The sequence below is a fragment of the Thermothielavioides terrestris genome, chromosome 5, assembly GCF_000226115.1.
Source record: "Thermothielavioides terrestris NRRL 8126 chromosome 5, complete sequence".
Classification (NCBI taxonomy): domain Eukaryota; kingdom Fungi; phylum Ascomycota; class Sordariomycetes; order Sordariales; family Chaetomiaceae; genus Thermothielavioides; species Thermothielavioides terrestris.
This window is the reverse complement of record NC_016461.1, coordinates 3,483,511-3,507,772: the sequence shown is the minus strand read 5'-3', so window position 1 is coordinate 3,507,772 and position 24,262 is coordinate 3,483,511. Positions and strand designations below refer to the sequence as shown.

The 24,262-nt window shown below is 60.4% G+C and overlaps 11 protein-coding genes across 11 annotated transcripts; 5 read left to right on the top strand and 6 right to left on the bottom strand.

The window, feature by feature from the left end:
- Nucleotides 1-600: 600 nt before the first annotated feature.
- THITE_25447 (uncharacterized protein) lies at nucleotides 601-1,509 on the bottom strand (the record flags this gene model as incomplete). Its single annotated transcript, XM_003657043.1, has 1 exon — nucleotides 601-1,509. A coding segment is annotated over one exon (909 nt), but the record flags the coding sequence as incomplete, so codon positions are not given.
- Nucleotides 1,510-2,219: 710 nt separating this feature from the next.
- THITE_2122475 (uncharacterized protein) lies at nucleotides 2,220-3,995 on the bottom strand. Its single transcript, XM_003657042.1, has one exon. It carries the CDS (start codon nucleotides 3,699-3,701, stop codon nucleotides 2,418-2,420), a length of 1,284 nt encoding a protein of 427 aa, XP_003657090.1. The 5' UTR covers nucleotides 3,702-3,995; the 3' UTR covers nucleotides 2,220-2,417.
- A 649-nt stretch (nucleotides 3,996-4,644) lies between these two features.
- Nucleotides 4,645-6,715, top strand: THITE_2122474 (uncharacterized protein). The gene is made up of 2 exons (XM_003657041.1): nucleotides 4,645-5,096; nucleotides 5,176-6,715. Exons 1-2 carry the CDS (start codon nucleotides 4,725-4,727, stop codon nucleotides 6,550-6,552), a joined length of 1,749 nt encoding a protein of 582 aa, XP_003657089.1. The 5' UTR covers nucleotides 4,645-4,724; the 3' UTR covers nucleotides 6,553-6,715.
- Nucleotides 6,716-7,646: 931 nt separating this feature from the next.
- THITE_122520 (uncharacterized protein) lies at nucleotides 7,647-11,276 on the bottom strand (the record flags this gene model as incomplete). The annotated part of the gene is made up of 2 exons (XM_003657040.1): nucleotides 7,647-7,750; nucleotides 7,796-11,276. The coding sequence occupies 2 exons, from the start codon at nucleotides 11,274-11,276 to the stop codon at nucleotides 7,647-7,649; spliced, it is 3,585 nt and encodes a 1,194-aa protein (XP_003657088.1).
- Nucleotides 11,277-12,125: 849 nt separating this feature from the next.
- THITE_114580 (uncharacterized protein) lies at nucleotides 12,126-13,046 on the bottom strand (the record flags this gene model as incomplete). The annotated part of the gene is made up of 1 exon (XM_003657039.1): nucleotides 12,126-13,046. One exon carries the CDS (start codon nucleotides 13,044-13,046, stop codon nucleotides 12,126-12,128), a length of 921 nt encoding a protein of 306 aa, XP_003657087.1.
- A 1,690-nt stretch (nucleotides 13,047-14,736) lies between these two features.
- Nucleotides 14,737-15,986, top strand: THITE_2171416 (uncharacterized protein; the record flags this gene model as incomplete). Its single annotated transcript, XM_003657038.1, has 1 exon — nucleotides 14,737-15,986. A coding segment is annotated over one exon (666 nt), but the record flags the coding sequence as incomplete, so codon positions are not given.
- A 754-nt stretch (nucleotides 15,987-16,740) lies between these two features.
- THITE_2147511 (uncharacterized protein) lies at nucleotides 16,741-17,356 on the bottom strand (the record flags this gene model as incomplete). Its single annotated transcript, XM_003657037.1, has 3 exons — nucleotides 16,741-16,886; nucleotides 17,006-17,214; nucleotides 17,262-17,356. 3 exons carry the CDS (start codon nucleotides 17,354-17,356, stop codon nucleotides 16,741-16,743), a joined length of 450 nt encoding a protein of 149 aa, XP_003657085.1.
- A 1,334-nt stretch (nucleotides 17,357-18,690) lies between these two features.
- On the top strand, nucleotides 18,691-20,083 carry THITE_2122470 (uncharacterized protein). Its single transcript, XM_003657036.1, has 2 exons — nucleotides 18,691-18,986; nucleotides 19,057-20,083. The coding sequence occupies exons 1-2, from the start codon at nucleotides 18,799-18,801 to the stop codon at nucleotides 19,973-19,975; spliced, it is 1,107 nt and encodes a 368-aa protein (XP_003657084.1). The 5' UTR covers nucleotides 18,691-18,798; the 3' UTR covers nucleotides 19,976-20,083.
- Nucleotides 20,084-21,680, top strand: THITE_2122468 (uncharacterized protein). Its single transcript, XM_003657035.1, has one exon. It carries the CDS (start codon nucleotides 20,191-20,193, stop codon nucleotides 21,586-21,588), a length of 1,398 nt encoding a protein of 465 aa, XP_003657083.1. The 5' UTR covers nucleotides 20,084-20,190; the 3' UTR covers nucleotides 21,589-21,680.
- Nucleotides 21,681-21,889: 209 nt separating this feature from the next.
- Nucleotides 21,890-22,905, top strand: THITE_2122466 (40S ribosomal protein S17). The gene is made up of 3 exons (XM_003657034.1): nucleotides 21,890-22,178; nucleotides 22,266-22,457; nucleotides 22,528-22,905. The coding sequence occupies exons 1-3, from the start codon at nucleotides 22,032-22,034 to the stop codon at nucleotides 22,612-22,614; spliced, it is 426 nt and encodes a 141-aa protein (XP_003657082.1). The 5' UTR covers nucleotides 21,890-22,031; the 3' UTR covers nucleotides 22,615-22,905.
- An 87-nt stretch (nucleotides 22,906-22,992) lies between these two features.
- THITE_134942 (uncharacterized protein) lies at nucleotides 22,993-24,242 on the bottom strand (the record flags this gene model as incomplete). Its single annotated transcript, XM_003657033.1, has 2 exons — nucleotides 22,993-23,757; nucleotides 23,815-24,242. 2 exons carry the CDS (start codon nucleotides 24,240-24,242, stop codon nucleotides 23,127-23,129), a joined length of 1,059 nt encoding a protein of 352 aa, XP_003657081.1. The 3' UTR covers nucleotides 22,993-23,126.
- Nucleotides 24,243-24,262: the final 20 nt, after the last annotated feature.

The window sequence follows — 24,262 nt, the reverse complement described above, 5'->3', positions numbered from 1 at the left end:
AAAATCTCGGGATGGCAGGAATCGAGGTAACGCCAGGCGTGGCTCGGTCCACGGAGGAGAGATCGAGAACGACGCGGAGGAGGAGACCAACGTCGGTGCCAATGTATCCGTACTTCAAAATCCTCTCCGCGTTCCCCCTCACCCACGATAACTCGTCCGCTCCAGCTTGGCACATCAGTGGCACTTCAGTTGCGCATTATCTCCGAGCTCATGTTGTATGAGCATCTTTGGAGATGCCCGATCCCGATATCAGCTTGACCTGACAATGACATCCCGAACACCAGTCCGATGCCTCCAACTTCTTCGCCTTGCCTCCACGAAAATGCAACAGCGCCGCAAGCCAGGCCCGTAGTCCGGTAGATGCACACTGCTATAACAGCACCAAGTCAAAGACCGGGTCGACGGGGTATAACACTGCCGTAAAGCAACCAATCCAACCCCCAAACGCCAGTTCGGCAACACCAAGTCTAAACAAACACAAGGGTTCTAAGGGCTCTAAGAGAGCAAGTCGTCATCCCTGCCTGAGCCCATCCATTCCCGTCGCAACTCCTTCCGTGTACTCCGTAGCAGCCGTCCAGCCGAAGGCCCCTAGAAATCCCGCTCGACAAAGGGCGCGAATGTCCTGTTCGCGTACCGCTCCTCGTCCATCTCGTCGACGACCATGTCGTCCGCGCCCAACTCCCCGGCGTTCCCGCTCGCATGTTCAAGCCGCCTCTTCGACTGCGCCGCGAGCCGCCCAATACCCTCCTGCTGGTCCGCCTGCTGGTATCCGCCCATGACGTCGCCCCTCGCACGAAGGATGTCGCCGTACGCCTGCAGCACGAACTTGAGCTCGTCGCCCAGGGCGACACAGAAGCGCTGCAGCTGCAGGAACTGCACGGCTTGGACCGTATCGAGCCCGAACATGGCCATCAGATAGGCAGCCACCATGGCGGCCGAGCGCCCGTTGCCCGTCTCGCACACGACCAGCACCTTGCCGCGGGCCGGCGCTTTCCTCCCATCATCTCCTTCTTCCTCCTCCCTGGCGCCCGCCGCCCGCGCAACCCTCAGGACGTGCTCATTGACCAGCGCCACGACCCTGGAAAACGCGGCCACCAGCTCCCGCCCATCCGCCACGTCCACGACCTGCACCTCGACGGCCATGCCCTGCACGGCGCGCCGGACGCCGGCGACCAGCATGCCTGCCGCGGCGGCGCCGCCGCCGGCGGCGAACCGCGCGTCGCGCGCGCACAGCACCATGGTGATGCCCTCGCGGGCCAGCCAGGCGGTGTCCTTGACGGCGCTGGCCGGGCCGAGGTACAGGTAGTCGAGCACGGGCTGGGCGGCGCGGCGGGCGGCGTAGACCCAGGCGCTGGCGCCGTCGCGGGCGGCCTGGGCGGCGCCGCGGGTGATGGCGTGCAGCTCGGCCGGGGTGAGGCCCGTGGTGTGCACGGCGGCCGGGGACGGGTGGATGGACATGATGACGTCGCTGGGGGAGGCGGTCGCGGGTGTGGCTAGAGTCGCGGGGTCGTCGTCGTTGGAGTGGCCGCCGCTGCTGCCAGTGCCGTTGATGATGCGGGGTGGGATGTGGATGGAGGGTGGGGATGGCGGCCGCGAGGAGTAGGGCGCCGTGGGCAGCACGCTTGGCTGGATGGAGGCGGGAAACTGATCCATGGTGGCTGCGTCCTTGGTTGGATGTGCTTTGGGTTGGAGGTGGGAAAGCGTGTGCTGAGATTGGTTGGGTGAAAAGGCGAGGATGAACCGGTGTTAGTGGTGAGTCGGTAGGTTTTGTGGATATCTGCTGCGGCCAAGGTACTTGTTCGGGGCGGCAAGAATTCTGCCAGGCGACAGAACACCGCTTGCAACGTGGGGCGGCCTTGATGCCGTCTCTCGGTTGTTTGCAGTTTCGACCTAGGTCGGCGTGGCAAGTGGAGGGTGGCTGGCGAGTGCTGTGTCGGTGGTGCGCAAGACTGCGAGTGTGAGCAGGTTGAGTGCTGGCGAGCGAGATGAAGAAGCCGGCCTTCTGCTATGTAGTATGGCATTGGTACAAGGAGATGGTTCTCTAGAATGCGCGATTCTATGAGCGGTCCATTGTGTTTCACATGGCTTTCAACTGCCCGGTGAGCCCCAATCGCCAGTTGGTCGGTGAGGCTGGAGCACGAGATGAAGCCGCGGCTGGCTCTCACATGGTCGTCATTTCTGCCTGCATACCAGTGGCATGTGGGGCGCTGGACACTGGCTTGGGCATGACATACATAACCCCAACCCGGAGCCGGAATGTCTTTGAAGGGGACTTACAGCTGTCACCGGGTTGATGAAAACAATTGAGGCAGCGAGCAATCCTGCTTGGACAAGATAGCTATCACAAACGGCCGCTATGGCTCTAACATACAGCACAGCACAGCACAGTACAACATATCCCCACAGCGTAGCAATCCTCACGGGCTCGCAGCATGCGACGTCCCGTGACTGCTCTCCTTCCCCAGCGGCGACGGGATCTCGGGCGTGACAGACCGACTCTCGACGCGCGGGCGGGTCTTGGTCCCGGGGGCCAGTTTCTTGCGTTTCTTGTCGGATGCGATCGACGACGAGCTGCCCTTCCGCGCGACGCCGGGGTGCTCCTCGCCCTCGAGCGTCGGTGTGGTGCTCCGCGACGAGGTGCCGCCCGACATGCTCCCTCTGCGCACGACGGTGCTGCCGCTCCTCGCCCGCCGGTGTTCGCCCACCACGGCCGCGTGCCGCGGGTGATGTGGTGCCTTCTCGTGGTTCGACACGGCGGGCTTGTCGCTCGGCGCCCGGCGCCAGGGAAGCCACGAGAACCAGCCGCCGTTCTGGCGGCGTAGCTTGCGATCGCGCTCCTTGAGTTTGCGCCGCAGGAGGGCGCGCCGCTCGTTCTCCTTCTCCCAGTACTCGGCCCTGTACAGCTCCCAATTCTCCCTGAAAGTCGGCGAGAACGGCTTCGCCAGGAGCAGCAACTTCACGTAGTCTCCGCCCGGCGCCAGATCCTCCTCGTGGCCGCCCTTCTCCTCGTCCCAGTTCGTGACGTGCACCGTTGGGTGGCTCTCCTTGGACAGGTTCAGCTCCCTATCCACCTCCCGCAGCAGCGCCGGATCCACCCAGCGGTACGAGCTCCCGTTGTTCGAAAACAGGCCGTACGTGAGAAACCAGCCGACCGTGCTCAGCGCCTCCTTCCACCACGGCCGCTTCATGAGCACCAGCTTGCAATTGAAGCCGCGCAGCCCCCGGTTCGAGACGGCAAACCAGCGCCTCGGCCAGCGCACGCCCCGCTCCCAGATGCCGGTGGCCCAGACCAGCAGGCCGGTGATGATGCCGCCCAGGAAGCACATGTGCTCGGTGGTCTCGACGACCCAGTAGACGCTGCCGCCGACGCCGCGGCCGTCCTCGCGGGGCGCGAAGAAGAGCGCATAGCCGAAGAAGGCGGTCCACAGGGTCAGCAGCGACAGGAAGAAGGTGTGGTGGCGGCGGCGGGCGCGAAGCTCGAGGTACTGGGCACGCAGCGACGCCTCGAGGATCAGCAGGTTGAGGTAAATCATCGACGGCGAGCTCGGCGTGTGCGAAAGCGGGTCGCCCGGCTTGCCGGGGACGGACGGGGAGGCGGAGGCGGAGGCGGAGGCGGAGGCGGAGGCGGCGGCTTTTGCCAGGTCCTGGCCCGGCAGCGCCAGCGGCGCGCCCTTGACCAGGGAGTCTAGCGCATCCGCCATGTCGTCGGCGGTCCCGGGGCGCTCGGTGACGGGGGACGCGGTAGTGGATATGCAGGTTCTAGGCCGAGGCCGGGGCCGGGGCCGGGACCCTTAGGGATTGGCAGCAATGTCTTGTCACGAGGTCGGCTGAGGTCGGCGTTGAAGCGCACAAAGCTTCGTTGGGACCAGTTGTACCAGAGAATGCCGGAAGCAAGGCCGCGTCAGCCGGCCAGCCCTGACTGCATGCAGTGTCTCGATGGTTTGCCGAATTAGGGGATCGCTGGCCGGCCCAATGTCGGGTGTGTGTGCGGTGACGGCTGCGCCACGGCAAGCGCCGCTTGGGTTTGGGGAACCATGTTCCGTTGGAAACGCAGAGAGCCAGGCCAAGAAATCAAACGTCATGGGTTTTCGACACGCCACAAGGGTTAGGGTTGTGCGAGGCCGCGTAACTGGGACTGGTGCAGAATCCAGATGACGGAAGAACTTCAGAATACCACAGTAAGAAACAAAAAGTGTTGCAGCCAATCCGCTCTGATACTTGCACAGCGTAATCCGTACATTGGCAGCAGCCTGACACCACCTATTGACTTCTCTGCGGATTACGCAGTATGCGGTATGCGGACTCCCGACGGGCTATCGGCGGTGGAAACATCTGGCGATTGTTGTTGGATTCCAGAAGCAGGATATGGGACGAATTCGACGGCCCGACGAACGGCGAGCGGAGCGTTTTCTGTTGGGACGGCTTAAAATCTGGCCGCGGGAAACAAGCACTGCAGGGATGCGCCGATCTGCCTGGCGGGACCAGGGGCGGTAGGCGTGGGCTGATGGGGGGTTACGATAATGTTAACGAACGTTTTGCAGGTAGTGTGCACTACCTTCGCTAACAAGCGGAGATATCGGGCAGCGGGCAGCGGAGCTTTCGTGAATTCCGAGATCCCCCCCCGGCGCTGCCTGGATTCCACCGCACGCCAGCAACCCGGGGGCGAGAGTACACCATGATAAGCGGCGGCGTGCCACTGCGCGCTCCCGCTTCCGCCTCGCACTATGCTCTTGCTCAAAACCTGGCCGACCACCTTTCTCCTGCCCAAACGACTAAAGCTAGTGTTTCTGGCGGGACGGCGTGATCTCGACAGCAGCGCCGGCGCGGGACAGACCCCGACCCCAACTCCAGTTTCGACACCGACACAGACTCGCTGCCGCCTGTCGACGGACGCTTCCCTCCCCACGCAGCAGGACCCGCGGCAGCCCATCCTGCTCTCCTCGCACGCCCAAGCCGCCACCCAAGCCGCTACGCAAGCCTCTCATCTGCCGCACCCGACAATGGCTTCACAGCCTCAGTCCGACAGCCCGCCGCGGGTACAGCGATCACTCTCCACCCTCTTCCCCCTCGGCTACAAGGAAGCTGCCCAACAATGGGTGAGTTACCGTACACGCTTTCCCATCTCTCCCGATGCACACCGGGCCCGCCGTGGACCACGCCGCTGACAGTTCCCAGTGGACCAATGTCTCCTCGCGCCAGGCCGAGCGCAACGTCCTCGCCTTTGTTCCCTTCATCCGAGAAGCCAGCGCCGAGTCCGCCGGGTCCCAACTACAAGACCTCGCCAAGAGCGACCCGTTCGGCCAGAGGGTATGGAGGTCGTCCATGGTCCAGCTGTCCGGCAAGAACCGCGCCCTTAACGAGCTTTACATCGAGCGCGTGGGCGAGCAGGCCGACGACACCCTGGTCATGCTCCACGGTTACGGCGCCGGCCTGGGCTTCTTCTACAAGAACTTCGAGCCCCTGAGCCGCGTGCCCGGCTGGCGGCTGTACGCGCTGGACATGCTGGGCATGGGCAACTCGTCGCGGCCAACCTTCAGGATCCACGCCAAGGACCCCAAGGAGAAGATCGCCGAGGCCGAGAGCTGGTTCATCGACGCGCTGGAAGAATGGCGCAAGATCCGCAAGATCGAGAAGTTCACCCTGCTCGGCCACTCCATGGGCGGCTACCTCGCCGTGTCCTACGCGCTGAAGTACCCTGGCCGGCTGAACAAGCTCATCCTCGCCTCGCCCGTCGGCATCCCCGAGGACCCCTGGGCCGTCAACGCCGACATGCCCGAGCCGGAGGAGTCCACGCTCGCGAACGAGTTCACCCAGGACCAAGAAAGCATCGTCAGTGGCCAGCCATCCGGCGGCAACGCTGCCGTCGCGCGCGGTCCGGCGGCCGACAAGCGCGCCGCCGCCGCGAAGCCGAGCACGCCCGCCACCCCTCCCAAGCGGCCCATCCCGAGCTGGCTGGTCTGGCTCTGGGACGCCAACGTCTCGCCCTTCAGCATCGTGCGGCTCGCCGGCCCGCTCGGCCCGCGCTTCGTCTCCGGCTGGACCTTCCGCCGCTTCAACCACCTGCCGCCGGACGAGAAGGAGGCGCTGCACACCTACTCGTACTCCCTCTTCCGCCAGCGAGGCAGCGGCGAGTACGCCCTGCCGTACCTGCTCGCGCCGGGCGCCTACGCGCGCAGCCCGGTGATCAACCGGATCCAGGACGTCGGCCGCCAGGAGATCCCGCCGGCCGCCGCCGACGACCCGTCAGCCCCGCCCCGCCGCGAGACCGGCATCCCCATCGTGTTCATGTATGGCGATAGGGACTGGATGGACGTCGCGGGCGGCTACGCCGCCGAGGAGAAGATCAAGCGCCGCGTCGTGCAGGCCCTGCTGCACGCCTCCCCCGAGGAGAAGCGCCGCGAGAACGGCTCCGCCAAGGTCGTCGTCGTCCGCAACGCCGGCCACCACCTGTATCTAGACAACCCGGACGAGTTCAACAAGATCGTCAGGAAGGAGATGGAGGAGACCAGGGCGAGGGGGCTGCGCGAGAGGGAGATGGATGGGTTATCGTAGGGACGCGGCTGGCTGGGTATTACGGGACCGGTTGGTCCTGGTTTTTTTCCTTTCTTCTTGAAATCCACATGAGGCGTTTGATGCGGCATGGCGTGGCGTTGGAGGAGCGAGTGGGTGCAATGGCCGGTGTGGCCGTGGGTCTATTGCTCGACGTGGAGTCGGAGCTGCTGCTTTGGCATAGAGCACATTGTTGATGTTCCCTGGCGTGTTATATACCAAGATGGCCGGGGTCCAGAGACTCCGGAACAGCTGGTTGCGCAGCTGTAGTAGCTACATCCAGCACGATGCTGGTCAGATCTCAGTAATTATTGAAAATCTAGCTTCCAATGTTTACTGAGGAGTATGGAATATGTGGTTCCCCTCCCGCATCATGCTTTATCACCGATTTTGGTCCCTGGGAGACAAGCGCGATAGGGTTGAACACGCAACTCGGCGGATTAGATCCGATTAGAGATTGGATATGCTCTGCACCGGTTTCACCTCGCCGGATCTGATGCTTTCATCTAAGTTTGGGACAGATCTAAGAATCGGTCAAGGTCAACAAATGCACTGGCCTGTAGACAAACCTGACCGGGCTGTAGGTAAGGAAACCGAAGACTCCCAGGAAACCACGGAACACGGGAAAGGGGAATAAGCAGCCATCGCCAGAACAGGTGATCGGGACGTTGACAAGTACTTGCTGCCCAGCTGGTAGGCAAGAAGAGAAGAGAAAGCAAAAGTAAAATTAACATAAGTGAACGGGTATCGCAGCGGCCTTGTGTGCCGACTAAACAGGGGATTATACAGGTATAAAGTAAAACGCAACACCACAAAATAACCCATGCACTCATCCAGCAGAGAAAGGTCACTCCACCGTCACAAACACCCCCTAGAACGCCGTCCAGTTTATATCCCACTCATCCCTCACATCCGCCAGAAAACCGGCGTCAAGGCGGGAAAAGATACTCCAGCCTCGACCCTGACCACGAGAATTCCTCCCCCATCCCCACCCTACTCGAACAACACTTCCCACCTCCCACCCCAACCAGCCTCCATCAACCACCAAACTACTGTTTAACAAACAGCAACACCAGCACTACCACTGACGAGGCCCCTCAGGCACCCCGCTCCTCGCCGGCCCCCTTCCCCTTCCCCACAGCACCTGCGCTTTCACGACGCTCAGCCCCCACCATCCCATTCCCAGCAGCCCCAGCACCACCACCACCACCACCTGTCGTAGCAGCAGCAGCAGGAGCAACAACACCACCACCACCACCACTGGGAGTAGCAGCAGCCCCGCCGCCGGCGGCGGAAGCAGCACCCCTCGGCGCGAAGGGTATGACACTGGTGCTGGTAAACACGGGCAGATCGGCCCTCTTAGCGGGCGACTGCAGCGGCGTGGCAGACACGTTGGGCGGGAGCCACTGCAGCGGCGGCGGCGGCTGCTGCTGCTGGTGGTTGGGCACTGATGTCGGGGGCGGGCCGTCGGGTTGGTAAGGGATGAAGTTATCTTGCGGTGGAGGAGGTGGGTGCTGCTGGACGGGGCTGGTCAAGCCGGGTTGTGGGTGTGTTGGTTCCGATGATGATGGTGGCGGGGGCGAGCTTGCTGGGAGGGAAACATGGCGCGGGTCGGTGGTGGGCGGGGAGGCGAGGGAGCCTGTGGCGGTGGTGGTAGTCGGGGTCTTGACGGCTTCTTTAAGAGAGGGAGTTGAGGGGTCGAGTGAGGTTTGGACTTGTGGCTGCTGTGGCGTTGGAGATGGAGTTGGCGAGGGGAGGTGCACGGCGTTGGAGGAGGTTTGGGCGGATTCGGGGGCAGGCTGCGGGAGAGGGTCTCCCTTGGCCGGTGATGGCGGCACTGATACAGCCTCTGCGTTTGCGAGCTTCTCCCTCGCCGCACGCTCCCTTTCGCGGGCCTCCTTCTGCGCTTTGGTGACCACCGTGATTTTGATCTTCTTCATCTCGCCGGCCAGCTTGTCAACCTCATCGCCGGCCTTTTGGGTCGGCGCGCCGGCAGAAGTCGCCGTTGCAGCGGGAGCCGTTTGCCGCGGCGCTCCATTTGCCGCCGCAGGCTGCTTCTTTGGCGCCCGTGGAGCTCGCGGAGCCGGCTCTTTCTTCGGAGCCCGCGTCTTTTTCACATTGAGACTGCTGCCGCTAGCGCCCGCCACGGTCGTCGCGGCTTCGGCCTTGCTGGTGATGTCCGCCTTGGCGTCGCCCTGAACCGGCGCGGGTCGCGGAGCTACTGGCTCCGAGGCGATGGAATCCGTGCCTTCGGAAGACACGACGGTCGACGCCGCACTAAGGCGCCGTGATGCTCTCGACTGCTTCCCCGGCATGGGAGTCGGCCCCCGGGACGCTGCCTCGGTAGCGAGGACGGCCGGCCCCGCGACGGTCTTCCGTCTGCTCTTGTGATCAAACTCGTCGTCGAAAACGTAGGTCGGCTTCGTTTTCCGCTCCCTCAGCCCCATTCTCGTGGAGGGACGATCCTCCGCTGCTGGAGTGGCGATCGCAGGGACTGACGCAGCGATTGCGGCCTGACGTTCGCGCCGAATGCGGGTGGCCTCCGCATTGAGCTCCTCGGCCGTGCAGCTGGTGGTCTGACGCCCACTTGGTATGAGAAGCTTACTCAGCTCCTGAGTCGCGATGGTCCAGGGGACGTCTGTGGGAGGTAGCCGCTCGTATGAGACCTTCGGTGTACTATTATTGCTCGAGGCCGACGACAGCCCGGACACGCTCCGCCGATTCTTCGGGGTCACAACCTTGGCCTGTGATGACACGGTCGGCGAGGAGTACGTTGGCGGCGGCGAGTTGCTAATGAGTTTCGGCACCGGCGGGGGTTTACGGAGAGTTTCTTCCAGCAGTTCAAGCTCGGAAAGGGACCACCACGACGACTCGTAGCGCCGCGCACCCCGCTCGCTCGCAGTCGAGTCTTTCCGCGCACGCTGCTGGACAGCCTTCTGGACCGCTTCGTAGCCACTGGACTCTTGGTCCCTGTTGCACGGCCCATCTCCGGCGAGACCGCAGAGGTGGCTGAACACGCCGGAGCAGAGCGCACGGTCGCTGTATCCGCCCTCGAGGACGCTGATAATGCGGCCTTCCGCGCTCGTCCCTTCTTCTGCCGCAATGCGGACCAGGTCGCGGGTGAAGCGTGCGTAGAACTCGGTCGGCACGTTGACGTTGTGCCGTTGCATCGCGGGATCCTCATGTTCGCTCGCATCAAAGCCCGCCGAGATAAAGATGGCGGCTCTCGAGTTCAGACCCGAGGCCCGCAGCCTCTCGGTGTGATTCCTGAGGTAAGCGCGCGTCTTTTCGAGCAGAACTGCATACTTGGACTCATACAAGGCCCAGAAATCGGCCTCAGTTTTCCAAGGCTGCAGGTGGACGTTCCATATGCTCTGGCCATGCGCATTGTCGATGCAGATACTTGCGTTCCTAACCTTGTCCTCATCGCCCGTTTCGCATGGATAAGAGTTAATGTCGTGGAGGCTGAAGTAGCCGATTGATGTCTTCTTCCACCAAGCTGCGTTCTTGGCGAGGCCAACGCCCCGCGCGTTGTGCTGCCAAGCAATGGACTGCGAGCCGTCGCCGTGGTGCAGATCAAAGTCGACGATCGCAGCATGGGTCAAGCCGTGGCTAAGGACGGCATGCATGATGCCGACGTGGACGTTGTTGATCCAGCAAAAGCCCGACGGGTGAGACGCAGAGCAGTGGTGACCGGGGGGCCGGATGGCGACAAACGCGCGCTGCGGTCCGTTGGTCTCGAATACTGCATCGACGGCGTCGCACACACCGCCCAGCGCCCCCTCCATGGCGTTCAGGGATTCAGAGCACAGGTAGAGGTCGCCCTCGTGGAGTTTCTGGGGCGGATCTGCGTTCGGACCGCGATCGATATCCGGCCGCTGGAGCTCTCTGTTGCCGCCGGCCAGCTTCGCCTCGGCTGTCTCGCACATCAACTTCAGCTCCTCCATCCATTTTGTGCCGTGCACGTTGGTCACGGTTTGGGAACCCAAAGACAGCCGCCTGGTCGACTTCCGAATCCGGAAGGGTATCGAGGGCAAGGAGGCGGCGTCGGTTTCGGACTGTGGGGGAAAGGCTCCGTCCTGATGTCGCTCACCCAGCCGTACATACGCCGCAGAAACGCCCAAGACGCAGGCCTTTATCCTCTCGGGCCGCTCGAAAATGGTGCTGAGTTGTGCGCGAGATGTGCGAGGACGGGAGAAGCGATGCCCGTAACAGGCGTCTTGAAGGATAACGACAGTCTCGCTGCGGCGGGTCGGCTCGGGCCCGTGATGGGCCTCCAGCTCGGCCTTGAAGTGGGCGCTTGCGACGGATTGAGGTGTTGGAACGGGCCTCGGGGGCGGTTCGGGAGACACGCTCCTGAGAGGCGACCTGCCAGATCTGGGTTTGCTGGGCGACAAGATGTTGGCTGAGCTGGAGCGACGGGACGGGGTGACGCCGTTGGCGGAATGCAGCGAGTTCATGGATGCCTTCCGCAGCAAGGCGGGCGAAGCTGAACGGGTCGACGGGACGGTAGAAGCAGAAGCGCTGCGGAGAGGGCTGCGCATGGCGCTTCCCGGGCGTGGCGAGATGGGTGACTTGTCGGCGACAGGCTTGAGCGGGCTGGGAGCGGCAGGTCGGGAGGCGGGAGGGGTGCCGGTAGGGCCGATGGTCAAGCGTTCCAGAGATTTTGCCAGACCACCGTCGCCCTCCTCATGTTTGTTGCTGTCGGAATGCGCTGGGTGAGCCATTGTGGCGGCTTTGGGCTTCGCCGGGGACGAAGCCATTATTCAGGCAGCTGCGGCGGTGCGCTGGCAACAAGAGGCAACTTAAAAAAGGGGTGCTACTGCATGAGCAGCAATTCAGTGAGACCAATGCAGAGGGAAGCGCAGAATGGTCGATCTCAGAGGAACGCGAGACAAATTCTCACAGCTGAAAATTGCGCATCAAGCGACTCTAAAGTCCAGGCAGGACGGCACGATGGGCGTCGTAAAGCCGACGTGCAATATCTCGCCTTCTCTCTTTGACATGCATGTGGGATCAATGACGTGCATTCTTCTCGGGATTCAAACAAACAGAGGGGAGCACAGACAGCGCGTCGTGTCTGGGCCAGGCAACCGGCTAATGACCAGCCAGATCACGTGACAGCGCCGAGTTGCAATATACAGGTAAACTTACCGAGCAATGCTCCAAGTGTATTCCATACCTTCATTAGCTACCTGGAGTCCTTGACCGTGCTTCGGCAGTCGTGTCGGTTCTGCTCAATGACATCCGGTCCTGTCGGTTTTGCGCCGACCAACACAGACCTGAGTATTCCACAGATTTTCAGCCCATCACAAATAGTTTGTTATATTATGACCGATGGGAAGCCAGAAGGCAGCTGAAAGCTTGGAGATACACACACAGGCGGCCCCTGAGCGATGGATAAGTCAGCCAACCCTGACCCAGCCCACCTTCCAGCAGACTAGACAAAGCCACGGAGATGATCAATTTCAAAGTTTCTCAGCTTCTCAATCCCTACATCCTAACCTTCCTGCATCACTAATAGCGTCATAAACGGTGTTGCTTGATGTCGTGAGCCATCCACGTCGCTTGCGACATCAAGGTCGGCCGACCCCTTCCAGAGTCTGCAACCATTCATCCACCGCGCCCTTGAAGAAGGCAAGGAGCGCGTAATGGAAGTTGCTTGGGTCCGTTTGTGTGTGCAGCAGAACGATATCCCCCGCGAATCCGCCTGGACTTTCGGGGTCGTTCATTCTAGCCTTGCGGAGTGCTTCAGGAAGCTGCGTGAAGTCCATGAAAATGGCGACCGACCCATCGCACAAGGCAATGTGCCTGGTCTCGAACCTTGTTGCATATGCTGCGCACTGTCGAACCAAGAACACCGAGTCGTCTTGAAATCGGACACTGGAACTCGGTGCGACGCTTTGGGCTTCCTGTACAGACGAAACCTTGGCCGCCATGATACCACCCATCTCATCCTTGACAACGCCAAAGTTCTTCATTTCCAAGACGGCCAAGGTCCTGGGACCCTCCGGCCCCAAAACCTCGAGCAACATATCCACGCGCACCGCGCGGCCTTCCTCGGGGGGGGCCTCGCATCGCACGTTCAACTCGTAGGACTCCGGGAGTTTGATGCGGGATAGAGCGATCTCGATGGGATGCATGACGAGTAAGCTGAACAGCTTAATGAGGTCGTTCTCGCCGGAACGCGAGTTCAATTTGGTGAGTCCGGCAACATCTATCGCGTTGATTCCTTCCAGGTCCTGTTTCACATCCTCGACAAACTTGTAGGCTGCAGAAAGACCTTTGTCGAATTCCAACGGGGCCCAGAGCTTCGGCGGGATCGTGTTTCTCGTGTACTGCCCTCCCTGTCCCGGGGACCCGGCAGGAATGTTGTCAGGGTTCGGGATAGGAAGGCGGAGGCCCTTTCTGAAAGCATCATAGACGCTGTAATCCGACTTCCTAATCAGGTAATAAGTCAAGCATGTCAGCCAACGTCTCTTGGGCGAGATCGGCATCGTTGATTCCACTGACTCGCGGATCTGGATGTTCGGGTGGAGCCTTTTCAGCGATGTGAGGAACTGTGAGTCGAGGGTTCGGAGAACCCCCCGGCGCGAAACATTGGCGACGTTGCTAGTCTATAGCGGGATGCTAGTCTATAGCTAGATCAATGCTTAGCAACTGCTAATATACACCGGTGGCAAACTAACTTACTAATGGGATCTATTGGATATAGGCTAAATGCATAGTTCTTACGACGGCGGCGGCGGCGGCGGGTTGTGTTGAAGAAGGATCCTGTGCTTGGTTGAGGCGGCAGGCCGACGACAAGGACGACGAGTTTATACTGAACAGCGGCTCAAAGGCTGACTTCGCATGAAACAAGACAGTTGGTTTTTGCGGATGGTTGGCCTGTTGGGGGGTCGTTGGACCTCAGGGGGTCGTTGGACCTTACGGGGTCGTTGGACCTCAGGGCGGGTAATCATGCTTAGCCATTGGTTTATGCAGGAAACTGCTATCCCACAGCTCGGAGCCGAACAGGATCATGGCTATGCAGTGCTGGGCTAAGGACTGATACGCAGAGTGTTGAAACACTTGTAAAAAATCAAATCAAATGTACAAAAAAGGAATAAGAGGGAGGACAGAACAGGGTCGTCGTTAAAGAGGTCCCGCCAAGACTAATTTCGGAACCTACCGCTTACAAGTATTTACAAATCGCCAAGGCCACGACGACTTCGAGCAACATCGACAACGAAGAATCGCAAAGACTCGTAGCAACAACTTCGCAAAACCTCAACCAAATCGAAAGAAAAGAAAACGAAGTTAACCCACACCCTAACCTTGACCCGTACCCTAACCTTAACTAGAATCCTAACTAGCGGGGGGCTAGCGCCACCCCCCGTGCCCTTGGCGAACTAACCCTTGGCGATAGAGCAAACGCCTTGGCGATCGGGGTTGCGTAAAAACGTTGTAAAAATATTGCCGACAATTGGCCGAAATTAGTCTTGGCGGGACCTCTTTAACGTCTACCCAGAACAGAGAGAGCGGGACAGAGAGGGAGAAAGAGGGACAAAAAGAGAAGGAGGTTGGGGAGGTGGTGGGGCAGGGGGGGCGGGATAAGCAGAGAGAAACAAAATAGCAAAAATTGAAACAAAAAAAGACAAGAGAAAAAGGAAAGGAAAGGAGGAAAAAAGGAGAAGAAGGGTTTGCGGTCCTGGAACGGGAGGACTTTGAACCGTGGCGGGGTGCCGAGATGGATAAGTTGGTCGGTTCGATTGTTGTTGTCGTGTCCCCAAAACGGAAACCGGCCTCCGTTTTGGAGACACACAGGAAGGTGGACCAGATACCTGACCGGCCAACTACAACACAAGACAGTTGGAAGGGACCCCGCCTTTGTCCAGGGGGTCGGGGCTCCGGGGGGTGACGGATGAGGTTATGGTTGATTGACCGGACCCGCCCACTCGCCCCTCGCCCCTGTTCGGTCAGCTCAACCACTTCCTCGTGACGGATACATCAGGATGTTGGGTGGCCGATGTGTCTTCCCAACATACCTGAGGTACCTTTAAGGTATGCTCTTGCTGGGTTGGCACACCAGAATTGTCAACAACCTGGAAGCATGCCGAACTGTGTATTTGGGTCACGTGCAATCTGAGAGCCTCGAACTTTGGAATGATCGTTGAATGTACCCGTACCACCAATTGATTCGCAGAACCAAATCTTGCGCGCAACCGATCCCACAGCCCCACGGCGACGCGGCCATCTCTCTCGATGGCGATCCTTGGTCCTGTCTCCCGGCGCACGATATCAGTATCGCCTGTCGTGCAGAAACTTCGCCCCCCGATTGCCCCTTCGCTTCCTTCCCTCCTTGAAGCGCCGGGTTCACGGTTTCTCATGTCGCGGCCACGGCCTCGCTGGTCCCCTCCCGTCGAACCTGAGAAACCATCAGTGCCCTACAGGAAAGGCTTTCAATTTACTGCCAGCCGCGTCCAAGCGCCGCCACCCTTTCTTGGTCGTTATGCCAAGGTTCCAACCGGCCCATTCCTCGAGTTCCTCGACAAACACCGCTGCGTGAGCCGCGAGTTTCTTCACTCCACAACCTTAACTGACTATTGCCTTGCCACCGCCTCATATCCGCTGCCGTGTACGGAGCTTGGGGAGACGGCATCTTTCGAAGTTCTTGAGGAACTCACTGTTGGAGATGGCGGCGGCCGTGGCCGCGGTTCCCAGGTTATCACTTGCGCTCGGCATGGCACAAACGACGTCCTGGTGGCGAAGGTCTACGATCCACTCTACTATCCCTTCGCCGATGACGATTTTCCTTATATGCCGAACAACGTTATTCTGAGAGCTGAAAGCGATTTTACTCTCGAATCCGCCGCGTACTCCCAGCTGGATGGGAAGCTTGGTGGCAGCTTGATTCCCAAGTTCTACGGATCCTGGCTGCTCTGGCTCCCCCTTAAGGATGTTCGCAGACCCGTTGGTTTCACCCTGATGGAACTGGTGAAGGGCGTGCCATTGAATGCCCTCGATCCCAAGCACTACACGCCGCAAGAACGGCTCCGCGTCATTGCACTGTCGATGGAAGCAGCACTCGAGATACGCTTCGCTGGAGTCATGCACGATGACATTGCACCACGAAACATCATTTGCTCCGGGAAGGATTTCTCTGCCCCAGATTTCTCAATCAGGGTCATCGACTTCAACTTCGTCACTGTCTTTCCTCTCTTGGGCTTGAGGCCTCCTTGCGATTCCGAGCCGCTGCCTGAATCACCCATCGAGTGGTTCTGGAACTCGCGGCCACCCGACATGCGGGACTGGCTGCCGGACGGATGGAGGAAAGGCGACGAAGGGAGAAGGTTGTGGAATCAGTGGTTGAAGGAAACATGGGCCGGCACGACAAGGTTTAAACCAGCACCAGAGCACCTACTCAACGCCGAATAAAAAGACGGCCATCCCTCTCCACCTGGGTCCGGAAGTTGAGGAGGACCTCATCATTACCCCTGGCCTCACATTCCTGACAATGCTAGTTATCACAGAAGTAGAGTTGGATGTTTGAGGACAGATGAATTCAGAAAAACATCGGCACAACGGATATCGTCTCCTCGCATTGGGCAGTGGCTGGGATATAGCCAGAGACAGGCGCTGAAAAAGTGCATTAGCTAATACCTTAAGCGTGTGTTGTGTAATTGACGGCGCATAATTTCCTATGAGAACCCACCAAATGTCCGGCTACCCCATTATCGGTGCACGTCGACACAGACGTTGGGCCAACTTTTATATTAATTTAGGACGAAAAAGGAGAGGACGAAAGGCGCCAGGTTGGCCATCCAGGCCCACAACCCGGGCACAGCCATCCCCAGAGTTCCCAAAACGCTCGATGAGGAAGTGGTGTCGGTGCTGGCAGCAGCCGGGGCTGTAGTTTGGCTCGTCATCGAAGACGAGTCGACGACGGCAGCGTGAGCCCACTGCCGGTGCCGCTGGCGCTGCCACCCGTTACAGTGGTGAATACCAGGGCATCGGCGCTCGTGCTCTGGAAGTCAGATTCGCACAGCATTGCAAGGCGCGAGATCACCGAGTACCCTGTCAGACCGGCGATTTTCAAGAATGAAGCACTGGTTCTGGGATAGTCATCGAAGGCCGTGTTGTAGTTGCCGGACTGTTCGCGGCTTCTGGTGGGTTAATTTCGAGGAAAAACAGCGCCCCTGAGACGAAGACTCACCAGAAGCACGACGCCACGTCGCTTGGGCCGGTAGTCTCGAATTGAAACTCACTCGACATATAGACGTCCACCACAGATGTGCACGCCGCCGGGGCGGTGGTGGTGGTCACAAGCCGAGTCGAGGTCCGCGTCGGAGACGTGCCTAGCCCGGTCGCAGTACACACGCCATGCCCCGCCACCCTGCATGCTCGGTAGAGATGAGAAACGGCTTATGTCAAGGTCAGACCGGAGCTCGCTCCACGGGCCAGTGAGCCAGCGTACCTCGAAAGGCAGTCCTAGCGTCGGGCAATCCGTTGGCGATGTAGGACGCGCAGCTCGAGTAGACACAGGAAATGGGCAGCACGCTGTTACAACAGAGGCACCTGCCCGCATCGATGGCCGCAGCCGTGGGCGCGAGCACACCTGACGAGTAACAGGAGCTGACAACGTCGTCCGCAGTGAAGAAGGCGTCGATGCCATCGCCGTCACTGCTGGTGACTGCTTCATTAAGAGCCCCAACGAAAGCGTTCGGGGGGACGCGGGCTCAACATTTGCGACAACATCGACGAATTCTTCGAGAAGGCTTGCGGTGCTTTGCGCAAGAATCAGCGAAGCCAGAAAGCGAGCCACCATCTTTCGGCGGTGGATTGTATTCCAGGTTTGCCAAACAGACGGGAGAGAACGATGGCGCTCTCACGATGCGACATTTTGCATTCTTGGTGCTCATGTCCTGGACGTTGACAGGCGCTGCTATGTGGTATGTGTGTGGCTTCGAGAATCGTAGAGGCTGCCAAGATGGTGCCACCCTTTCTTAATTGATCAAGGCTCCGAAGAACTGACGCGGTGAAGGGTGGCTTTAATCCGTATTGCGCCGAAATCCGGATTGATGCTCTACCGCCGCCTCTTGGACGCCGTCACAAGGTGGATGACCTATCCTCCCCGGTGCGTCCGCTCCGCTCCGGTTGCTACTACCCCATGCTGACACTGTATTGCTGCTACAGATTCAGCCAAGACAATGGTTTCTTCGGCAAGCAACTTCCTTAAACCCTTCCCCACTTACTAGTCCGTAAGTCAGGTCAAGGCCAACAGTAGTTGTGATGTAGCTAAAAGATAGAGGAGATGAACCTGTCGGCAGATGAAGAGTTTCATCGGTTACCGTGCAAAGGGAAAAGCGAAACTGCAAGAAAAAAAAAAAGAAAAAGAAAAAAAGGAAAAGAAAAAAAATGTTATGGAGGCAAACCCGAACTCGACTCGAACGAGGGGTTGTCAGGGTAGATGGCTGATTTGGGTAAAGCTACCCGCGAGGGATTAGGGACTCTCAGGTATAGATTTGAGATAACCGCAGGCGTCAACCACCCACCACTGCGCCATCCACGAAAAGTTGCTTGCGGGATCCAAATATTGAACCTATATCCCCACGTAGCGCACTGTGTCGACTGCCTTTCCGTCCCAACTAGGCCGGGCCGAATACGGTTCCGGTTTCCTTCCAGGAAAGAGCAGCAGGAGCAGGCCAGTTCGCACTGTCGCTTCTTGATGGAGTTCCTTTCTTAACCACCCCAAGACATTTTCAAGGAAACGATGTTTATTCCCACCGGATAGAGGAGCGTAGCGTCTGTTCCGCTCCCGTTGCAAAGTCCCCGGAGCTCGGCTTCCGGGTTGAGGTTGGCGGCGGCCGGCATTGAGTGGGGCTCGGCTTTGTGGTCTCGGCCACGGCGCCGCTGTCGGGGCTTCGGCAGGCAAGGCGGACCCACCCTCCTAGAAATTCGGCTTGGCGGCCAGATTCTGGACCAACGCTCGACTGCCTCCAACAAGGCCTTTCCTCATCATACACAACATTTCCTCGCGCGTCAGGCGGAGAATGTGGGCGACCAGAAGGATGGCTTCGAACAGGACGTTTACCTCCCCTGCGCTCACATTCGAGCTGGTGGGGCGGTGTTCGGTAAGCCATTTTACTTTTCCTTCTGTGCTGCCCCCGCTGAACTAACAAGAATGTGTTGCATACCGGACCTTAGACCACCCGCGCCCGCGCATCGATCCTGACGCTCCCTCACGGCACCGTCAACTTGCCCACTTTCATGCCCGTTGCCACCCAGGCATCTCTGAAAGGCCTCACGCCCGAGCAGCTCGAGGGGACAGGGTGCCGCCTCTGCCTCAACAACACGTACCACCTCGGCCTCAAGCCGGGCCAGGAAGTGCTGGACGCCGTCGGAGGGGCGCATAAATTGCAGGGATGGAATCACAATATCCTGACAGATAGCGGCGGGTATGTGCTGCGTTTTCCATTCCCGACGCCAGGTTCCGAAGTGCTTGACTGACTGACGCGCCCAGTCCAGTTTCCAGATGGTGTCCCTGCTGAAGCTGGCCAACGTCACCGAGGAGGGCGTGCGCTTCCTGTCGCCGCACGACGGCAGCCCCATGCTGCTGACGCCTGAGCACTCGATAAGCCTGCAGAACTCGATCGGGTCCGACATCATAATGCAGCTCGACGACGTGCTGGTCACGACGTCGCCCGACGCGGTGCGCATGCGCGAGGCCATGGAGCGCAGCGTGCGCTGGCTGGACCGCTGCATCGCCGCGCACAAGCACCCGGACCGCCAGAACCTGTTCTGCATCATCCAGGGCGGCCTGGACCTGGACATGCGCCGCGAGTGCTGCCGCGAGATGCTGGCGCGCGACACGCCGGGCATCGCCATCGGCGGCCTGAGCGGCGGCGAGGCTAAGGCCGACTTCTGCAAGGTCGTGGCCGCCTGCACCGAGATGCTGCCGGACCTGAAGCCGCGCTACATCATGGGCATCGGCTACCCGGAGGACCTGATCGTCAGCGTGGCGCTCGGCGCCGACATGTTCGACTGCGTGTGGCCCACGCGGACGGCACGCTTTGGCAATGCCATCACGAGGCACGGCGTACTCAACATGAAGAGGGAGATCTACGCGGCCGACTTTGGGCCGATCGAGGACGGCTGCGGGTGTCCGTGCTGCCGGCCGGCTGAGAAGGAAGGAGCCATGGGCATTACCAGGGCGTTTGTGCACCACAACGCGGCCAAGGAGACGGTGTCGGCGCATCTGCTGACGCTGCACAATGTGTGGTATCAGTTGAATCTGATGCGGCAGGCGAGGGAGGCCATCATGGAGGACCGATTCCCGGCGTTTGTGAAGGGGTTCTTTGCGGACTTATACCCAGATAGAGCCAGTTACCCGCAGTGGGCCGTCGACGCCTTGAAAGGCGTTGGCATAGACTTGCTTGAAACGTAGACATGTTCACCGCAACGTCCATGGTTCGGGGATTATGGCTGACTGAGTGCTGGGGGGTGTGAGACCGAAGACATGTGTGAGGGTTAGGGTTATGTCCGATTCTTGGCGTCAATAGCAACGCCCGCCATGACAGTGGGCCGAATTGATTTTTGCTGCGACTTGCCTCGCCGCGACAATCCGACGGCGACAGCGGAACGGTCAACACCGAAGTCACCATGGCGACCAGGCGCGTGTCGCCCGGAGGCGCGCTCCTCCGGACCTCGCGCATGTTCTCGCTGCCGGCTCCAATTCCTCCGCCGCCCAGCGACGGCTCGACGGGGACGAATTTCCACTCGGACACGGCCACGCTCCGCTTCCCAACCCACCAGGTCATCACCACGCTGCCGGCCGCGCGAAAACAGGGTGACTGGGGTCTCAAGAGGCCGCTGCCCCTCAAGTCCACCACAAAGTCGTCGACCCCGATGCTGCGCGTCAAGGCCATCGACACGGTCGAGCAGATCACCGACTACACCTCGGGTGCCGATCATGGCATCACGCTCAAGAAATTCCAAGAGCTGAACATGCCCCTCAGCGTGCGTCGAGCGAACGAAGACAGCCAAAGCCTGAGCTTGCCGCAAAAGTCTGTATTCGACGACGAAATCGACGTCACCGACATCCCCCCGGACAAGCGGGCCGAGACCGTTGACACGCGTTGGAAGTTCACGGGGCCCTGGCTGGCCGGCTTGACGCAGGGCGACTTCAATAGGTGGTTGGCCAGGGAGGTCAGGCCAAAACGGCCGGCCTTCCGTGAGTTCCTCAGGAAGCAGATCGCCCGCGAGACGCACGCCGCTCAAGCCACCGCGGCGCTGGACAAGGGGGAGACGCCGCCGCCCCCCATCGACCCAAGCTCGGTGACAGACGACCAGCTCCTCGACTACCTGCGGAAGCTGCGCTATAACAACCAAGCGCTCTACGACATGGTCGGCCAGTTCCTGGACCTGGCGCCTTTGAAGCCGCCCTCGGCCTCGGAAATGGGGCTTCCGACGCACAACAGCGCCAGGCTCGAGTTCCGCGAGACGAAGAGCCCGTACGCCGAGCACGGCCCGCCCATCACACACCCCTCCGGCGGCCTCTCGTACCTGCGCACGTCCATGTACCTGGACAACCACCCGATCTACGGGCCCCAGCAGCAGCACCCGTCCGTGGTGGCGAGGATCGTCCGGCCGCGGCGGCAGCTCACGGGCCGGCCGGCGAAGCTCGGCGTGGCCGGCTTCATCGTCAACACGCCGCTGGGCAACACGGTCACCAACACCAAGAACAACCTGGACAACAAGATCTTCGACAGGCTCGACCCCGCCATCGAGGGCGGCGCCAAGATCTGGGTGCAGCCGACCATGGCCAAGATGGACTCGTCCGGGAGCGTGATTCTGCACGTCTACGACGCGTCGCCCGAGGCCACGCTGGTCGCGCAGGAGCTGCTGGGCAACGCCACCTGCCTGGGCACGCAGCGCGGCGTCGAGCAGCGCAACAAGCCCGAGACGGCCAAGTCGCTCAGGCAGCGGTACAGGGCGGCCGATGTCCCCGATGCTCCTCTGGCCATGTCGAGTGCGCGGGACTACGGGTTGGGCGAGTAGTTGCCACTAGTCAGGTTGTATGGGGGAATCATGGTTATTGGGTGCAGGCGAGAGGAGACCCTCGCAGCTTAAGGACGGAAATAAGCATTCGTCCGCTGTTAACGAGAGCTTTGTTGTACAATATTTAGTCTGTAGAATAAGACGTCGCTCTTGACGGCTGCAATCTTGCTGCGTTTGGGTGCCAATGCAATGGCTTGTTTCTTCAGAGAGAGGCCCCACTTCTTCTCCCGCAAGGAAACTCGTGAGCCACAGTTCTGCCACACTTTGCGGTCCCGGCCAGCCACACGATTCCCGTTCTTGGCATGCCCTAACGCACCACCCCACAATTGGAGAGCAGCACCCCCAAAAAGTTCGCTTCCCGCCAGTCCTGCGATACCCTCCTGCCGAAACCCTCCGTCCCGAAACATCAGCTCAGCAACAGCCAGCACCAGCAAGCCGTCAAGATGGGTCGCGTTCGCACCAAGACCGTCAAGAAGTCCGCCAAGGTCATCATTGAGCGGTACTACCCCAAGCTGACGCTCGACTTCGAGACCAACAAGCGGTTGTGCGATGAGATCGCCATCATCGCCTCGAAGCGCCTGCGCAACAAGGTGTGTTCTGCCTTTCTGGTTTCCCACCATCCCTTGAAGAGCCGGACCCTTGGGAAGTTGCAAACTAATTGATGTTTCGCTCACTAGATTGCCGGCTACACCACCCACCTGATGAAGCGCATCCAGCGCGGCCCCGTCCGCGGCATTTCCTTCAAGCTGCAGGAGGAGGAGCGCGAGCGCAAGGACCAATACGTCCCCGAGGTGTCGGCCCTCGACTTCTCCGAGGCAGGCCAGCTCGACGTCGACGCCGAGACCAAGGACCTGCTGAAGCACCTCGGCGTACGTCCTGCCCCATGGCTACCCTGCTTTTGGTGTGTTCGCTGGGAGGCTGACTCGTTTGTTTTAACAGTTCGACTCGATCCCCGTCAACGTCATCCCCGTTACCCAGAACCCGGTCGAGCAGCGCGGCGGCCGGCGGTTCGGCGGCCGCGCTTAATCGCGAGCTGCCTAAGCGCGTCCTTCTGCGACATATTGACGGGTTTATGCGGAGGGGAGACACATACATACCATCTCACGACGGCACAAAAGCGGACTTCGGATGCGGGTTCTGGCATTTCATGGGCATGGCTACACGGCGTCTATCTGGGAGGTGGTGACGGCAGCGTGCTAGATTCTCGAGGAGAAATCGAGATCGTTTGCCCAGGCAAGGTGTCGCCGATTCCCTAGGGTAATTCCGGGGATGACGCTTGATCGCCAATTTCTTGTCCCCTGGACGGTGCATGCTGTTGCTGTGGCGGGCCCCCTATGTGGTCCAGCTGAAGTTGTGAGTGACTGCCTGGGGCCAATGCCCAATGCCCTGGGGCATTAGTTGCGCAAGGTAAGATTCGGTCAATTCCTGCTCTCACTATCAAGTCTAAGCGGGTATCGACCGTTTTATGTCCATTGTAGGCAAACCCGCCGGTTTTCCAGTCAACGCCAACTGCCTGTAAACTTCGTAGACGCCGCCGCTCATAACCGGATCGTAGGAAACTCGTCGTCGTCCTCCTCGCTGTCCGCACCCTCTTCAGGGTGCCTTTTTGTGGCACAGGCGCCAAACGTGGGCTTGTATCCCTCGATGTAGAGGTGAGCGTCCTCGCCCGGGACGGGGGGCTGCACCGGCTCATCCACGGTCTGCTCTTTGATCGTGACCTCAACCCTGCTCTGGCCAGCGAGCCATCCGGCGGCCGGATCTCCCCGCTCCGCAGCCAGCGCCGAGGCGTTCTGCCGCGCCCGCTTCGCTTTGTCTATCTCGAGCTGCGCCATGTCCCGCGCAAGCCGCTCTCGGTCTTCGTCTGTCCCTCTGCTCGCCACAGGACCGGCAGCAGCGTCAGCAGCAGGAGTAGCGGCAGGAGCAGACTTTACAGCCTCTTCGTCTTCTTCTTTCAAGTTCTTGTCCTCCGTCCCCGCTCCCTTCTCCTTCTCCTCCTTGTGCCCCGCCTCCTCCCTCAACTCAAGCTTGACAACCATCTTCCCGCCCGCCTCCGCACTGCGCTCGTAGCTCGGATGGTCCAGCTGCACTTTGAGGTGCAGCGCCCGCAGCGCGCATGCGTCCGAGCACCACTTGTTCAGCTCCGCCGTCTTGCCCACCCCTCCTCCTCCCCTTCCCCCTCCCCCACCACCACCACCACCTCCTCCTCCTCCACCCGCGCCGCTGGACCAGCGGAGCTTGTACGCGCCCTCCAGCGCCCGCCGCGGCCGCCCGCAGAGCGCGTACCCGCACTTGGACACGCAGTTGCGCTCCTCCACCAGGTCGAGGTACTCGGCGGGCGAGAAGTCGCGCAGCAGCGCGAGGAAGAGCGCCGCGTCGGCCGGGTGCGGGCGCGCGGCCGAGTACGGCGGCGACGCGTGCCGCGGCAGCGCGATCAGCTGCTCGAAGGTCGACAGCGGCACCGGGGGCTTCAGCTCCGTGTCGCGCAGCTTCTGGAGGAGGCGGATGCGGGCTGCTGTGGACGGGTCTGGTTGGGAGTTGTTGGGCTTGGAGGGGTTTGCGAGGGGCGGTGATTGTGGGACGGTGGCGGGCTTTTTGAGGATGCCTTTTGGCTTGTTGGGTTGAGGTTTTTTTTTGGAGTTGGCTTCTGCGCTCATCGCGGCTGGGGATGGAGCCA